The following is an 18,314-nucleotide window of genomic DNA, read 5'->3' on the forward strand; positions in this document are numbered from 1 at the left end:
CTTCCCCCCGGCTCCCCCCGCGTGCCGTCGCCGCCGCCCGGGTTCCTCTCCCCCCGCTCGGGCGCTCCCTGCCAAGCCCATGATGTAATGGTGTATGTTAATCAGTAGCATGTGGGGAGCTCCGGCTCGGGCGGCTCAGTCCTCTGCGAGCCGACACTGGAGGCAGCAGCAGCAGCGGCTGCGGCGGCCCCGACTCGAAGCGCCGCACTCTCCCCGCGCCGCCCGCCCCGACGGCATGGCCCGCGGCCCGCGCTCCGGGCGCCCCCAACCCCGCTGAGAGCCGCCGCGGTCCCGGACCCGCGCAAGGGCCCCCGTGCCGCCGGGATGAGCCGCGCCGAGGTGAGCGCTCCCTCCCTACGGCCCTCGGCGGGGGACCCGCCGGTCACTAGGGTCCCCTCCCCGGGGGCTTCCCCCTCCGCCCGAGGAGTTCTGGGAGTCGGAAGCAGCGTGTTGTTGGAAGCGAGTCGCCCCTTGAAGGCTGAGCCGCTGGGCTCTCCTCCCTGCCGGCGGCAGCCACCAGAACCGAGACGGGACTGGGGGAACCCCCGCAGCCGAACTTTCTTCTTTGCTGTCTTTTGGGGGCGTGTGCCTGCGGCGTCGATTCGCATTCCCCGCGAGGCTGCCCAGCCTGCCGAAGGGGGTAGCGCCGCGGATCCCGGCCGTCCCTGCGCGCGGCGTGTGCCCGGGGCTGTGCCACCCTCGGCCTGCGACGCGCGGGCGAGGCGCCGGGCCGGACAGACCCGCCCGTAGGCGGCGGCGGCAGGATGCCTGCCACACACGCGCGCACACACACGCACACGCGCGCGCACACTGACCACTGTGGCCAGAGCAGGCCCTGGGAGACCTCCCGGGTGGGCTGGCGCGGCGCGGTGCGGGGGAGCCGGGGCTCTGGGTTGCGCCGCCGCCCGCTGGGCGCGGAGCTTTGGGTGGGGAGAGTTTATTTTTGTCTCGAGCTGCTGCCGCGGCTGCTCACGGCCTAAATCCAGAGGGGCGCCTGGCGGTGGAGATGCTGGCTGTTGCTGTAGATGGAGCTGCAGCCACTCGGCTGCTTCTCTGGGAGGAGGAGGAGGAGTAAGAGGAGGAGGAGTAAGAGGAGGAGGAAGGAACTCGGGCTGCCGCTACCTCCGCCTCTGCTTTGCATTAGCTCCCACCCCCACCCCCGCGCCCCTTCGCAGCCGCATTGCAAGTTTTCTGCGCGGGGAAGATCTGTTGCTGGTGCTGGCATTCGCAGGCACGGCGCCCGAGGCCACCCCGGGCGGGGCGTGAGGGGAGCACCAGCCGTTGGCAGCGGCAGCAACAGGAAGCCGCGGGGTCTCCTCCGGCACCTGGGAAGCAGGCTTTTCGCTATTCCCCAGCCGGGAATAGCCCATCTCCCGCATCGGGTGCGGAGGGGGCGGCCGGATTTCGGGGAACCCAACCTTCCGCGGGACGCCCCCACCCCTGGCCCCCTCTGATGCCCTCGTCCCCCAGGGCGCGCTCCTCCGCTGGCCAAGGCTCACTGCAGCTCTTTTTCTCCTTCCAGTGGTGATCGCCGCTTGGGAATGCGGGCGTGAAGGGTCCGAGCTGCCGCCCAGTGGGGAGGAGACCCCAGAACGCCGGAAATCACCATCCCGAAGCTGCAAGAAGAGGGGAGAAAGCATTCTCCATTCAGTTGTGTGCCTTGTGGGGGATTTTTTAAAAAGTCGTTATTTTTTTTAAAGAAACATTTCCGTGCTACTGTCTGTCATCGTCTCTGGGGAAATCAGCCAGAACCACCGGAACGTAACTGAAACCAGACGAGAGAGGCAGGAGCCCAGGCAGTATCTGCAGCGTCCGGGCACCAGAGCCACCTTGGAACGGGAACGCGTCTCCGGCCGCGGGGCTGCGGCTCCGCCAAACTTTGGGGCGGGCGGGGCGGTCTGGGGCGCCCAGGGGGCTCTGTAGACCGAGGGCGGCCCCCTAACCATGATGTTTCGCGACCAGGTCGGGGTGCTGGCGGGCTGGTTTAAGGGCTGGAATGAGTGCGAGCAGACTGTTGCGCTGCTGTCGCTGCTCAAGCGCGTGAGCCAGACCCAGGCCCGCTTCCTCCAGCTCTGCCTGGAGCACTCGCTGGCCGACTGCGCCGAGCTGCACGTCCTCGAACGCGAGGCCAACAGCCCCGGTAAGTGCGCGGCCGCCACCGTCCCGCCCGCCCCTCGCTTCCCTGTCTCGGGCCAGGCCGGGGCCCGCCCCCGCCAGCCGCTCCGCCAGGACCCGAACCGCGCGGCCCCCGAGGCCCTCGCAATCCGCTCCCTCCTTTACCCTCCCCTCCCCGCCCACTTACCTCCGCCGGCCGCTTTGGGGTTTTGCCCACTGTGAACTCCATCAGCCCCTTCCGTGTGGTAGATACGGTAGCATGAATGATTGATTTTTCTCTCATGCAGTTTCCTGGGAAATAAGTAAGTCAGGTCACGTAGAGTCTGGATTTTCTGGGTGTGTGTGTTTTTTCCTTCCTCCTCCTTCTTTTGGGCAACGTGGCTCGCTGGATTTCAGCAACACATGATAGATGCCCGGGACTGCCCTTCAGAAGCCAAGCTTGGATTAGGCTATGTGAGGAGTACATGAAAATCCAATTTTATTATTCGGTTTTCCCCACGGATATTCTGGTTTTAGAGCTTCGTCTTCAGAATAATATGCAGGTGACGCTACAGACTAGTAAAATGACATTTGCAGTATGTGTATTATGGGGTTAAGCTCACCGCTCGTGACATTATCCATATTGATACAGATCTTGTAGAAAGGGTCTTGGAGAAAGGACAGGCATGAAGTGGGTTCCTTAATGCTTCTCGTCAGGAAACTTTACTGAATAGAACAGAATCGTTTCATATTACCCTGCTAGTATTTACAGACACCTCAACTAGTATGGAAAGTGAATATAGTCGAAAGGTCCAGCAGTTTCCTATTTGCTAGCGTGGGTGGTGACAGACTGAAATTATATCCTGGAGGGTAGGAGGAGGCTGGGGGATGGGGGAAAAGTCTGATGGTTGTGATTTTGGATAGGGGAAATTCTTTAGTTCATGCGGCTGCAGGAGGGTGAACAGAGCCCCCAGTGTTTATATAGAGAAAAGAATGCAGGGTCCTCTTCCAGCTGTTCCATGTTGAAGCTGCGAGCCTACAAAGCTCAGCAGAGGTCTGGGCTGCCATTTGATGACAAGGTCCAGTCCAGGGCAGTGGGGCCTGGGAGACACTAAAGTGAGTGTGCCTTCAGAGCAGCAAGAAGCGAGCCGGCCTACTCATTCCTCCTCCCTAGTATGGTGTGCACGATGGTGAAAACACTAGAATGGGATGCTTCCATATATAGAATCATAGGGTGGAAGTGACCGCTGGAAATCTTCACAGTTCTTCTCCTGACCAGACAGGACTGCACCCGAAAGATCCTGCATCGCCAAGTATGGAGGGCCGCACTGAGGGAGATTCCATTGAGCCCGAGCCTCCCAGCTCACACCCGGACTCACTGGGGTGGCGATGACAGGGCCCCCTTTGGTTGAGCTCCACGTTTATAAATAGCTGGAGGGCCAGCCTCCTTCACTGGGGTGTGGAAGCATAACTAGGGTAATTGATGATCCACCCTCTTTGCTTGTGTTCTTAATTTCAGCGGAAAGCTGGTTTACCTGCTCGGTTTTACTTTCTCAGGTTTGACAAACAGGGTTATATAAACTTTTGCATTTTATAGATTGCAGAGGATTTACATAGAGCCATTTAGGTTGAATGCTTGATTTCAGTGCTGGTAGGGACTGTTCAAATTCATCTTTAGGTTATTCAAACGTTGGAGCAGCACTTTTTCCCTTTGAGTAATGGAGATGACTTTTCCCAATATAGCAGCCACCAGGTTAGTAAGTAAAACAGTTAAATGTTAAAATGAGATGGCCTAATTGAAAAAATCTCATAATTAAAAACATTCAACTGTGAGTTTTTTAAAGTCATTTGGTAATTTTTTTCCTTAAGAAATGTTTGGCCATACTTATTTGTATAAGATACCCACCTGTTCATGCTGCTAAATGATGTAGATATACAAAATATAGAAACATTATGTAAGATAGGAACTATTCTCCAGTTTCTGCATTAATCCTTCAACCTAGACATTTCGCCTGCACAGAAATCTTTGCACTTGTTTTGTTGTGTGGCCAGGACAGAAATTTCTTAGGTCATGTGATGATTTGGTTTACATTTGGAGTGTGGGGATCATAAAGAGCATCAGGAGTCGTCATAGCATACCTGAGTCTGCAGTGTGGCTCTCTGCATATCCGGAAACTAGCCAAGAACCAGGAAGGGGGCAAAAAGTCCACTCGCAACCAGAGTAGATAGTATGAAAGTCCAAGAGAATATTTCAGGCTCTCTTTCAGAATGTACTTACTTTTATTCTAGACACAATCCTAACATTTAAAAAATTTGACAAATAATCCATAGTGTATTGGGGGTAACACTTTTAGAATGGGGTGAAGGGCTGCTGTAATCAGTAGTAAAAGGTGATCCCTGACAGCCTGACAACTAAGAAAGAGACAGCAAAACTGTAACTTTAGACAAGAATTGGAGCAGAAACTTTGAAGGCTTGGGAATATTAGAGTAGGAACCCTCAATTGACCTTGCAGGCACCACTCTATAATAACATAAACCAATAATTGCTATTTACTGTTGTTAACAGTGAACTATGGAAAGAATACATTTTTAGACACACTCTTTAAGAAGAGAAGGAAATGTTCAATATACTTTGGAAATATTTACACCCAGAATAATTAACCTCCGAGCTATTTTCATGTGTAAGGCTCTTACCAATTCAGAAAACTAGGCTGTGCAGAATGACTCATTCATTGGATGGCTGAGATTTCCTGTACCGAAGTCATCTTGTATCACTTTATTTTGTAATCATCAATTTAAAAACCCTCACATTTCATCTAGTGTTTAGAGATTTTAAAACTTGGTGAATGGGAACCAAATTCATATCTGGGACTCGATCTCAGTATAATAAAGAAAAAAATAAATAATGAGATATCCTGCACGTTAAACATGATTCATTTGAGATCCACGGAATGTAATTTGGTGCTTTCATTCTCTTAAATTTACTGAGAATCTAGTGATTCACTGGTTCATCCTTTGCCTCAGGCTCATGGTCATTGGAGATTCTGAGAAAATAATTGAATTGATCCCTATGGATTTATTTGTGGGTGTATTTTTCTTTTAACAGATACAGTCATGATCAGCTCTCTCGTACAGTCTTGTTTCCAGAATCCTTATAACCTTAGACAAGTCTCTTCAGCTACTGCCCCAGTTGAACATTGAGACTTCTGGCCAGTCTCAATTCTGGGACTAGCAGGTCATTTGATACCTACAAGTGGCAAAAATGCAACCCACTGACTTTACCTGAAGTTTCCAAAAGAAAAATAGGTTTTGTGGCATTACTTATTTATGGCTTTTGTCACTTAGACTTGAAATATATTTTTCATAGAGACTTATAAGTTAATCCACAAAAACGTAATCCACAAAATATACACGATTTGTGTATGTTTGTGGTAAGTAAATGGCAATAAATTCCTATACTTATAGTTAAATACAAGAGAAAAGAGTATCCAAAATCGTGATGTTTGAGACAAAAAAAAAAAAAAAATTGTGGAGATGGAAGACTACCTCTCAGAATGTACTTACTCTTATTCTAGACACAATTCTAACTTTAAAAAAAATGTAATCAGAGTGTATTGGGTGTAACACATTTAGAATGGGATGGGGGCTGTCAATCTCACCCCATATTTGTGTAAACTTGCTGTCATTAGAGGGTAGGTATGTTGGTTCCATGATTTTTATGGTTTTGGTTTCCGTAGTACAAGTATGCCATCCTCTACCCTGCGTTACTTTTTCTTTTTTGAGAGGTAATCTCACTCTGTCGCCCAGGCTGGAGCGCAGTGGCACTATCTCGGCTCCCTGCAAGCTGCAAGCTCCGCCTCCTGGGTTCACGCCATTCTCCTGCCTCATCCTCCCGAGTAGGTGGGACTACAGGCGCCTGCCACCACGCCCGGCTAACTTTTGTATTTTTAGTAGAGATGGGGTTTCACCATGTTAGCCAGGATGGTCTTGATCTCCTGACCTCGTAATCCGCCCGCCTTGGCCTCCCGAAGTGCTGGGATTACAGGCGTGAGCCACCACACCTGGCCCCTGCGTTACTTTTTAAGGTTACAAATGGAATAAAAAGAAAACAGCAGAAGAGGTCTTCCTGATGATATGGATAAGATCTTGTTTGTAGTTTTTTCCTTCATGTATTCATTCAACAAACATTTTCTGACTGCCTGCTATTTTCCTGAACCAGTGTTATACAATGGAAATACAAAGGTAACTTACTCTAGTCCAGTGCCTAGTACATGATAGATATTCTCAGTGTGGGGTAAATGACTAATATAAAATCATAGGTGCTGAAGCATAGATATGGGGATAAAAAGTACGAGGAGAGGCATACCGGGAGCATTGTGAACCTAGTTGCTTTATTGCCTGGGGAGTCAGGGAAGACCTCCCTGAGGAAGAGATACGTTTCAGCTGAGTCCTGAGAGGTGAATAGGAGATGGTTCGATATATTAATATAAAAAGGATTGTAAAGAGGGGGTAAGGAGGTATCTCCCATGTTATAGTGTTATCCCCTTTAATGTATGGGCCTACATGCATGATCCTCTGAGAGGCATGAGTGGAAGAGCCAGTGTAGTTCAGTTTCCATTTTGGCCACATGGTGGCATTATCTTCTGAGGGCAGCTTGGTTGCTGTCCGCATTGGTATGTGCGGGAGAAGGAAGGATGGAAATAGAGAAAAAAGTAATCTCCAGGTGGCCACTTACTTATAGCCATAGGAGGGCATAAGTTGTAGCAGATTTTTAGAGTATAGATTTTTAAATCAGCCTGGGCTAGTTAAATAATTTCTAAGCCTCAGTTTTCTTATCTGAGAAATGGTGATTATAATACCTTGTTATTGTCTGGAAGTTACTTGTTAATGATCCAGCAAGGATCTATTCTATCCTTCAGGTTTAAATTTGCCTTTAATTACTATAGAATTGATATAAATAATATTATTCTAAATGATCAGAAATCTTTTCATTTAAAGGATTATGAAGAAGAGATTGAGGATGACTTGGAACCCTAAAAAGATATGAGTCTACTGGGACCCACCTTCTATGTTTTAGCTTTGTTTTTTCACTGTCTCTCCTAAAAATAGGCAGCCCTGACCCAGTTTTCCCAAATAACTTATCAACACTTTTTTCTTCAGTTGGTGAATGTGAAAAGAAGAAATCGTTTTGCTGAATGAAACATATAGGAGCTTTATATATGAAGCACTTTTCACTTAGGGTTTTGTAATTTTCTTTGGGTCGGTCTGGGATGACCCTGCAGTTTACTGCTGATTGTAAGTTGTAGCAGGTCATACATATTTGTACTCTTTGTTGTGAATAATTTGGGTTTGGTTGTATCACCTGGGTGCTCACGGCCTTCAACAATCGAGTATACATTATAAGCAGTCCCCGTCAAAGCAAGTAAAAGGCAGACAAACTTCACAGCAAATTGGCTTGTTTTTGTTTAAGTAAACAAATGAGGACACAAGATGACGGTTGAAGGGGCTGAGAAGTAACTGAAAACGTCCCAGACTGTCATACAGAAGTCTAATTCTAAAGAGAATTGACAACAGCAGAGAAGAGGGAAAATATTGCTTCTCCTTGACCGGAGGAGAAATTTGGGGTTTTCATCTGTGGGGGAAGTGCCTTGTGTAACTCATTTGCTAGGAAAGGTATGGTGCTCTTAGAGATCTTTTCTTTTCCTTTTTAAAATATACAATCACTACTTTGAGATTTTAATGTGTTTCTTCCTTTTCATCTCTCCTGATCATTCCTTCCAAGGCCTCACTGAGCTCATCCAATTCACATAGATTAAGATGCAGAATCAGACATCTCTTCTGAGCTATTTTTATTTCCATTGAAGCTGCCTGAGGCAGGATTTTCCTAAAGAAAGCAGAACCGTTAGAACAGGGGCAGAGAGTCCAGGCTTGGGCCTTGCTCTACAGCCTGCATCCCAAGAGTCAGCTTGGAATTCAGAGGACCTGTCTGCTTTTATGTAGGAACGTGGGACTCCCTGGAACCCGGAAGCTCATTCTAGGGTTTTGTTCCCATTCCACTTATCAACATTTTAAAATAGCTTTCTTGTCTTAGTTTACTAGGAAAAAACAATCAAATGATTCAGTGGTTTCTTTTACACAGTAGATAATACAGTGCTATTATAATGGTACCTGACAAAGTGTAGCTGGTAAGAAAGTGGGACTGAGTTCCTCGGCGCATATACATTTACCAAATACCCCGGCAGAGAGCCCAGGGCCCTGTCAAAAGCTGAAATACACATTACTCCTCTCAAGTAGCTTACACTCCAGTTGCAGAGCTGAAACAAACATAGGAAAATATGTAATAATTCAATCATACATAGTTGCTAAGTGCTGTGGTTCTGATTAGAGAACAAAACTGAAATTGAGTGAAAGGAGAGAACAGGGTGGATTGGGCAGTCGAAGAAGCTGAATGGAAGAAGTAAACTTGACTGTGTCACGTGAAGTAAGTGCTTTTAGGGCTCAGAAGATTCTTGCTGTTGTAGTACCTCAAATGCCAGTTTCATCAAGGAAACCACACATGCAGGGGACTCTGTGCATGTGCCATGGAAGGGGCAGGCTTCCTGGGCCTTTGAAGGATGAGTGTCAATAGGGTAGAGAGAGAGGAGCATGAGGGATATTCACCATCATGAGTGATTGCTTGGTGAGTGGAGAATCAGTCCCAACACTCTATGATTTCCAGCATATTTAAAGAGAGGGAAATGGAACATCTGGTCACCTAGTATTTTCATCCCACTTAAGTATGCATAACATTATAAGACTTAGTAATATTTCTCTTGGCTTCTCCTAGTGGGATATTTTTGTAGGATGCTTTGACTATAACTAGTGTAGAGCAATAACATCTGAAACAGTTAGAGGAAAAGATAAAGAGTCGTAGACTAGTTCTCAAAATTTACTTGCATGCATATCACTTTGGGATCTTGTACTGAAAACTCTGATTGAGGAGGCTTGGGGAGGTGGGGCTGAACACCTGGGGTTGTAATAGGCTCCCGGGTAATGTTGATGCTGCGTATCTGCAGACCATGCTTTGAGTGTGGACTGTTAGAAACAGAAGGTAATTTAGAGGTAATTTGGTGCAGTAGCTTTCAAGTTTTATGGCTATGTGTCAGAAGATTTTTGTTTGCAAATGAGAACTTAGATGAAGGCTTATGGGAAGTGGATGTCCCCCCAATCCCCTACTCCCCAAACCTAACTGTCCTAGGAGAGCAGTTTGGAAATCTGGCCAAGGGCAGTGGTTTTTCCCAGGCTCTGAGACAAGACATTGGTTGACAAGGCTATGGCCGGAAGATCTGGGATCAGAATCTGACTCTCCTCAGTCGAGTGCTCTTTCTCCTGTCTCAGCCCCTATCAAATGGCAGTAATCTGTTAGAGCCCTTGCTGAGGGCTGGGTTTTAAACTGGCCCAGGTGGTTTTCTGTAGTAAGGTGGGGACCACTTCTCTTTTGTCCACTGAACTTGCTGCTATAAGGAAGGTCATTTTCTGAGTCTCTCTATAGTTTTCTGTTGACTTCACATGCAGAGCAAAGCAAATCTTTCTTAGCTCTGGTGGCGGGACCACTTTGGAAGACAGGGAAAGGAGAAAGACAGGACAAGGTGGACACTGTGGTCAGTCCTAACTAGTAATGTACAAAAATGCATGCTAAGTGTCTACGGGCACTTTGAGGACACTTTGCCCTGGAAAATCCCCATGGATTGCTTTAGTCAGAGAGCATCCTAGTGGTACAGGTGTGTTTCATATGATGGAATTATTGACTTAAAAATCTTTTCAAGTTTTACTTATGCATGTAAGCACTGAAATACGCTTTTTAGTTTGGTAGTATGGTCACTAATTAAATTATTTGAGAATTTTATATACTGCTTTCAGCAATAATTCTCTCACTGGTTCTTTGAACTACCTCTCACAGCCTGCACTGAGTTTGGGTTTGAAGAAGGCTGGAGAATTTCCCTGAGCTTTTTGGATATGCTGAAATTTCCAGGCACTCTAGTAATCAGTGTCTTATGGAAAATGGGGCTTCAGGAAAGATTCATTCCTTCCTTCCTTCCTTCTTTCCTTCCTTCCTTCCTTTCTTTCTTTCTTTCTTTTTCTTTCTTATGCTATGGGCTGTAAAGTTGAGCTGGAAAGAGCAGGGATGTTCATTCCAGAGACTGGATGGGAGAGATCTCTTCCCCTGCTTCCCCAGAGCACTCCCATAAAGTGCCATCATTGGAATTTCTGAAGCAGCTTATCCTGATCTGTCATAGAATCCAAGCATCTGTGTGTGCAGCATAAATACATACACAACATTGACTTTCATTGTATACATTTCTATCTGTGTATGTGCACCAAACATGTGATTTAAACACAGTTAAAATGCATGACTAAAATGTCAATGCTGAAACAGTTTTGAAATTTTGAAGAGTGGCAAATGAATGGGAGAAACAAACCCTCTGACTTCAGAACCACTCCATGTGCCTCAAGATAAATAACCTTGTCTCCGTTTGAAAAAGGAAAAAGGAGGGAGAAACCAGGTTTTGTACATCGTAGGCATCTCAGAGGTTAGTGTTGGGCCTGTGCAAGATACCAGAAGAATATTTAAAACATGATCTGTGAGTGTATGGATGAAGAAATAGGAACCAGCATGGTTTTGCTATGAGTGGGAGGATGGACCATGGAGAACTAATGTCGTTTCCTATCTGATGGGGCAGTGGGAAAGGAGGGGGGATAGTATGTGCTGAGAGACTTCTGTGTTCCAGGCAGATCACAGGGAATCCCATCTCTAAGTTTCAGCATAGCCTTTGACAAAGCCTCTTATTTCCTGATGAATTAATGAAGAAATAGCAGTAGGTGAGAATCTACTTGTGTGGCTTTAGAGTGGTTTCAGTGACTGTTACAGGCCTGTCTCTAGCCACTGTCTGCCTGAAGGGAGATCTCTGGTGCTGTACATTGAAGCTCACATGTTGGACATTCTCACTAGTGTTGATGAAGTGTGACTTCGCCTGGGGTCCCCAAGAAGGCAGAGCCTGAGGCAAGGGCTGGTGTGCAGGTGGCTTATTTTGGGCCCTGATCCCAGGCAACAGGAGAAGGGGCAAGAAAGAGAGACACAGGAAGGAGGAAGAGTCAACACAAGCCTGCATTACCACGCTGGTCACTGCTGTGAGCAGCGGGGGCTTAATCCCACAGGGATCCTCTGAGGAGCCACACAGAATGTACCTGGGAAGTAGGCATTTATCCATTATTCCCCTCTTCCCTTGGCCAAGGGTTGTCCCGGAGGTACTGAGTCCCTGTACTTTCAGGTTTGTACATGTTTCTGCAGGTGTCTCAAAGATGCCCCAAGGCAGAACGCTAGAAAGACGTGGTACAGCCAAGGTAGGGTGCTGTCAGGTTATACCTGTGTGAAACTGGGGTCCACAGCAAGGGCTGCAGTGTAATCCAAGCAGAGAAAGTGTTTGTCAAATCTATGGATGAACCTAGAAGGATAGCTGATGGCTTGATGACAGAATCATGATCAAAATATTTGAATGTAACAAGATGATATATAAAGCACTAAAGTGTAGCCCCTACATTGGCATCCCCTAAACCTCAGCTAGAGAAGGCATGGTGCTTCAATAGCATGCATAAAAAGGGACTCTGGCTTTTAATGCACTTACAACTTCATATGAATAATGTCACAATGTGGTTGCCCCCAAAGCCACTAAACTCTGTAATACAATCATTGTACTCAGAATAAGTCTGTGCTACCAGCCGCACTCCTCCTGGAGTCCAGGAGGCAGTTCTGGGTACACACTCTGAGGGAGATGGACAAATCAGGATGTGACCAGAGAAGACAGGATGGTGGGGGGCACTTGAAAGCCGGGGTGACCTGAGAAGAAGATGAGCAGAGAGCTGTCACTGCTTACTCGGAAAGCTGGCTTGGAGTTGAAGGGTTAAATTCTCTGTCCATATAGAGGGCAGTGGGTGGAAGCTGCCGTTCATTTAGCTCAGAGCGGAGAAAAACTTTATGATGATTAGGGTTGCCCAAACAATGCAGTAGCCTGGGCTTCATCAGAGTTGGACGAGCCTTTAGCATTGAGCAGAATAATCCTTGCGAATAAGACTGGCTCCTGTTTATTGAGCACCTGCTCTGTGCCAATTGTTTGCATAACATGATCTCATTTATTCTTCCCAATGACCCTATGAGATGAGGTAGGAACTGCCATTATTCCATTTGTCAGGGAGGAAACAAGCACTCTGGCTTCAGAACCACCCCATGTGCCTCTCTACCGTAGGGATCTAGTGTCTGTTTGCTTAGAAAAGAAGCTCTGATTTCTTGGATGACTTCCAAAGTCCCTTCTGACCTTAAGATTCTATGATTTCTATGAATCAGGAATGAAGATAGGAACACAAAACTATTGACAGCAGAGGAGAAAGAGAGAGAGGAGAGACAAGATGAGTAAATGAATGAATGAGTGAATAAATAAGGGTGGTTTTTAAAGTTTTCTTGGTGGGCCCACTGGCTCACACCTGTAATCCCAGCATTTTGCTAGGCCTAGGTGGGCAGATCACTTGAGGTCAGGAGTTCAAGACCAGCTTGGCCAACGTGGTGAAACCCCATCTCTACCAAAAATACAAAAAATTAGCTGGGCGTGGTGCTGTGTACCTGTAGTCCCAACTACTCGGGAGGCTGAGGCAGGAGAATTGCTTGAACCCAGGGGATGGAGGTTGCGGTTGAGCCAAGATCGCACCACTCCTCTCTAGCCTGAGTGACAGAGTGAGACTTCCTCTTAAAAAAAATAAAAATAAAAATAAAAGTCTTCTTGATTTCCAGTGTATTCCTCCCGCACTTCTTGGCCTGTTTGGACCACAGATTTGTGACTTTTTATGAAATACACCTGTAGATTAATTTTCAGTTCTTTTATGGTAGTAGACCGTCAAAGGCTAGATCACTGTGATGAGTAGGGCTTCCACATTTAAGAAAAAGATGTCGGCCGGGCGTGGTGGCTCACGCCTGTAATCCCAGCACTTTGGGAGGCCGAGGCGGGCGGATCACGAGGTCAGGAGATTGAGACCATCTTGGCTAACACGGTGAAACCCCATCTTTACTAAAAATACAAAAAAATTAGCTGGGCGAGGTGGCGGGCGCCTGTAGTCCCAGCTACTGGGGAGGCTGAGGCAGGAGAATGGCGTGAACCAGGGGGCGGAGCTTGTAGTGAGCCGAGATCGCGCCACTGCACTCCAGCCTGGGGCACAGAGCAAGATTCCGTCTCAAAAAAAAAAAAAGAAAGAAAGAAAGAAAAAGATGTAATGAAGTGAATTGAATCTTGCTTCTTTTGGGTCACGCAAAAACAGTGATAAGTGCTGAGTGTGTTAGGCACTTATTAACAAAAGTAACTCAGAATTGTGGTCTAAATCTCTGTATCTTTTTTGTTCTCTCCGTGTAGTTCTAAAAATGACCATATACTCTTCCTTGAAGGGTAAGAGCGTCCATTCTTTTTTCTTAGCATGTTCTGTGTGTCGCACAGTGTGCAGACAGCAGCATACATACACAAACACTATCTCCTGTTACTGAATGGATGAATAATACAAAGAAGCAGAACGAGTGATTGTGAAAATTAAATGCAATATATTTCAATAATTAGATAATGGGCTGACCTCTCAGAGTCAAGCACACTGTAAGTACTTAATCACTGATTTCTAAGTTACATAAATCCCACAATGTAGATACTATCTCTGTTTTCCAGATGAGGAAACTTAGGTTTAGAGTGGTTGGAAATGTGCCTAATGTCACCAACATCTTTCTGATCCCAAAACCTATGTTGAATCCTTGCTATTGCATGAATGCTGAAGATAGATTCCAGTTCTTAGGTAAATGAAAATGTTGGCAATTGAACGAAAAATATGTATTTTTAATGGTAGTTTTAATAATTCACAGTAACATCATATATGTTTCATCTTGGAAAAATTCTTTTCAGCTTGTCCATTTAAATATTCCTCTTACTTATTACATTTTAACTCTCCATATCTTGGTATGGCTTAGCTTTATTTTTCCACTGGCTTTAAAAAAAATTAAGTGAAAAGCATTGATTTAAACATCTCACTTCTTTCAAGGAAGACTCATGGAATGGATGCTTCTGTGGCCTCTGCATGAATGGACTGGGCTTGGGGAGGGAAACAGGCTTTGCATGCTGCAGAAAGGAAAGCCTAAGGAATGTGTTATCTAATTGCTCATGACGTCCTTGACTTTGACAAACTAGGAATTGATGTGCTGGGTTAGGGTCTCCATAGGATCTGGAATTAGGCAAAGCACCAATCTGAGGGCTGTAAATTAAAATGAGCTCTCCTGTTGTTTGTAAGTGGTGGAAAATTTCAGAACATTAGTTTAGGAAAACATATTACAGTTGGTGTAAGAGTGAGTTATACTTATTTCATTTACTAGCAACATGCAATTAAGGAAGTGGAAGAGACCGGACGTACTGCAGCCCCTTTGTTGAAGACTTAAGAAGGCTGAGGTATACTGGGGTCCACTAAGGGCACCTGTTAGTAGTGGAGATGTTACATCCAGTGGCTTCCCGACCATCTATGACCTAGACTTTGGTATCACAACTTTCTCATGGCCGACTTGGCTGCCACAGTGAATGACTTTTTGTGCTGGAAATGAGAGAGGCTCTATTTACCTGAATTTCAAAGACTACATTCATTTAAATTGTCCCCTCAAAGTCATTTCCAGGCTCCCCCACCCCTTTCTGTTTCTTTACTCATGATAAAGCACAGATTTGCTTAGATTGGAAAGTGATTAGCACTAATATTTTGAAATTGCAGTGTTACAATGTAGGAAACATATTATAATCACTGTTCCAGCAATGTCCTCTTGGTTTATGCAGAATCTACTCTGGAGTTGCCCTAAACCCTAGTGGAGCACTGGGTGTCCTTCATGACTGCTCACTGCCTGTGGGGAGAAATTTCATTGATTCGTTGGTTAAACAGTTCCTTACTGGGTGTTAATGTGTATGGTGGTATGGACCAACCAGGAGTCTCCTTGTCTACCACAGCTCTTCCTGAGGGTCTTCCCCAGTCTCTCAGGGCTTGCTGGTGCCCTGCTGATACCTTTGTATAGCACTAGTCACAGGGTACTGGTGTTGTTCACCATCTGATTACCCTGTGCCTTAGTCACTTTTATCCTCCAGTGCCTGATAGTATGTCTAGCACATAGGTGATCTCAGAACGTTTTTGTTGAAAGAGCGGGTGAATGAATTCAAAAAAATTTAACTGACATCTGTAATCCACAAGGGGTTTACCATCTAGGTTGTGAGATAAATCTAAGTGCATACAGATTGATTAACAAAACAGGTCAAGATGATAATCCTCACGCTGTTACCAAGATATATGTGATAAAGGCCAGAGGAAATAGATGCTCATTTCCCCCTCAGACCCTTACAGAAGACCTGGGTTAGGGTCTTGGTGTCATCACGTGTGTTACCTTGTAAAAATTATTTAAGCTCTCTGAGTCTCAGTTTCTTCATCTGTGAAATGGAGTTACCACTACAGAAATTACAAGACTATTACCAGGATCATGGATGTGTAAAAGTACTTTGTAAACTGTATCATATTATACAAAAGCAGAGTGACATTATTCTCAAAAGTACCAGTTGAAACAATGGGATACACATTCAGGAATGTGGGTTTTAAAAGGTCCAGGAAAAGATGACCATGGTTTCTTTTTCAGAGCTTTTGCACTGTTAGCAAGGGCTGAAATAAACACATGGTTCTCTTGGCGAACAGCAGGCCCCTCTGGGCCTGAACTAAGGCCTGGATCCGATGATCCAATTCAATTGGGACTTTAAGCCTTGTGGCCCTGATTTCTGCAGGCTGGACTGTCTATAACATCAAAGTTAAGTTTGTGTTCACTTTCATCCTTTTAATTGATTAGATCATTGAATGTACTCTCTTCAAGTATGAAGGACTCAGGTGTCCATGCTAAATAATTTCTTTTGGAGAAAGTTACATAAAATCTTGTGTTGTGACCTCTGTATCCCTGCCTGTAAAGATTCCAGTATGAGTGGTCATGGAGCCATTCAAAGCATGCCACAGGGATTCTATACCTATTTTGATAGTATGGATTCTTTAAAAATTTCTGATAATTTTTTAAAATTCTATGTTTAAAGAGGTAATCCTGGATAAAAATTATTATTAAACTTAAACCCATTCAGTGCAAAACCTTTGAGTATTTTTGTATACCTCAGCTAAACAAGAAAATAATTATACTTTGCTTTTTGCTCTTTAATATTATTTCCACTTTTACCTTTCACTGAACAAGCGTTAGTTGGAAAAAGAAAAGGCTTTCTTGTCATTGTTCTTTGTTGTTATTATTTTAACAAAACCTCCCTATTTTCACATTTTCTTTTTGTGGCAGAATGAGCTGTGTTAGCACATTTTCCAGATTATTGTGGTATTTGCAGATGATCTGAGCACAGTTAAAATATTGAAATTCTGAGCTATAAGGTCAAACTGGAGCCCCGTGTGATTCTGATATTAAGCTGCTGGTAGGTTTTATGGAAATAATTGTGAGGTATGTATGTTTAGTTCACAACATTTTAGATAGGAATAATTTGGACAAGAATTGCTGCTGCTGGTTTGTTTTTGTTTTTTGTTTTTTGTTTTTTGTTTTTTTTTTTGAAGACTTTCCTGCCTTCTCATTGAGAGAGAGAAAGATGCCCAGAGTTAAAATAGAAGGTGCTTGGGTATTTTGTTGAACTTCACAAGTTAAACTGGCAAATGGTGTCCATCAGCTGTTATTCAGTCCTTGAACAGAGCAGATACGTTTGTGCGAGGACAAAGAAGATGCCTCGAAGACAAAGAAGAAGATGCTTCATCATTCCCTAAGCTCCCACACGGCATCTGCATATCACCAGCTCAGCACTTAGCACACTGGATTGACACTGCCATGTTAGGTGAGGTGAGGACATGGCCCAGAGTGAAGGAATCTACAGCAATATGATAGCTAAACGCCACATGAAGTTCTGGATTGGATCCTGGATTGGGAAGAAAACATTGCTCTAAAGGACAGTATTGGGACAATTGGTGAAATTTAAATGTAGTCTGTATATTAGGGGATAATGCTGTATCAATTATAAATCTCCTTCTGTTATAATTATACCTTGGTCACACCAGGAAATGTCTTTATTAGGAGATGCATGCAGAAGTCTTTAGGGATGAGGATTTACATCTTATTCTTGCATCTTGCAGCTTATTCTCAAATGTTTATATGTAAGGTGACACAAATTAAGAGTAGGTGAATCTTGGTGAAAAGTTTATGAGAGTAAAGTGTGTTGCTAATTTAACTTTTGTATAGCTTAACTTTTTTCTTTTTTCTTTTTTCTTTTTGAGATGAAGTCTCTCTTTGTTGCCAGGCTGGAGTGCAGTGGCGCAATCTTGGCTCACTGCAACCTCCACCTCCTGGGTTCAAGTGATTCCCCTGCCTCAGCCTCCTGAGTAGCTGGGACTACAGGCATGTGCCACCACGCCTGGCTAATTTTTTGTATTTTAGTAGAGACAGGATAAAAAGATAAATTTTTTACCTTTTAAGAAATCCTACACTGGAACATTGACTCCAGAAGGAAGGGACTGTGCTTTATCTCCCTCATGTAGGGTTGCCAGAGAAATGACAGGAACCCCAGTTAAATTGAACTGCCAATGGGGCATACTTATACCACGTATACTAGAAAATTATTCATGGTGTATTTGCAATTCAAATGTAACTAGGGGTCTTATAGTTTTATTTGTTGAGTCTGGCAACCTTGTCCCGAATTAGCAGTGCCCCAAGAAGCAGCAGGGTGGCCTGCAGGAGATGTTTATCTGTTATTTGGAATGATTGGTGCCTCTTCAGAATTCTGTTCTGCAGTCTTCTATTAGAGAAAACCCTTTGTATCTGAGTATGGAGTTGGGACATTACCTGTAGTTGGATATGATCTTCTCTTATCCTTCTCCCTTTGATTGATCTTTTACTTTGAGCTGATTTGAGCTTTCCCCTTTTCTCTGTAGTTGGTGGAATCAGCTCAGTTACATTTTTACTAAGTTACCCACATTCTGACACTCCTTGACAGTTTTAAGATCTTCTTCTAACACACTTGAATAGAATGGATACTGGAATCTATTTTGACAGCTGTTGAATATCTATTCTGTTGTTATAGGAGGTTAAGGAGGTTATTTGTAACACTGGGATCATCTAATGA

At 45.0% G+C, this 18,314-nt stretch overlaps 1 protein-coding gene across 1 annotated transcript in view; it reads left to right on the plus strand.

Moving 5' to 3' along the window:
* Nucleotides 1-1,140: 1,140 nt before the first annotated feature.
* Nucleotides 1,141-18,314, plus strand: part of SAMD4A (sterile alpha motif domain containing 4A) — a 228,109-nt gene continuing 210,935 nt past the window's right edge. Inside the window, exons 1-2 of the mRNA XM_011961837.1 lie at nt 1,141-1,382; nt 1,523-2,140. Of these exons, the coding sequence (XP_011817227.1) occupies nt 1,945-2,140 (196 nt within the window). The 5' untranslated portion in view covers nt 1,141-1,382; nt 1,523-1,944. The remainder of the gene's footprint in view (nt 1,383-1,522; nt 2,141-18,314) is intronic.

Source organism: Colobus angolensis, unplaced genomic scaffold (genome assembly GCF_000951035.1).
Source record: "Colobus angolensis palliatus isolate OR3802 unplaced genomic scaffold, Cang.pa_1.0 Scaffold57, whole genome shotgun sequence".
In the NCBI taxonomy this organism is placed as follows: Eukaryota; Metazoa; Chordata; class Mammalia; order Primates; family Cercopithecidae; genus Colobus; species Colobus angolensis.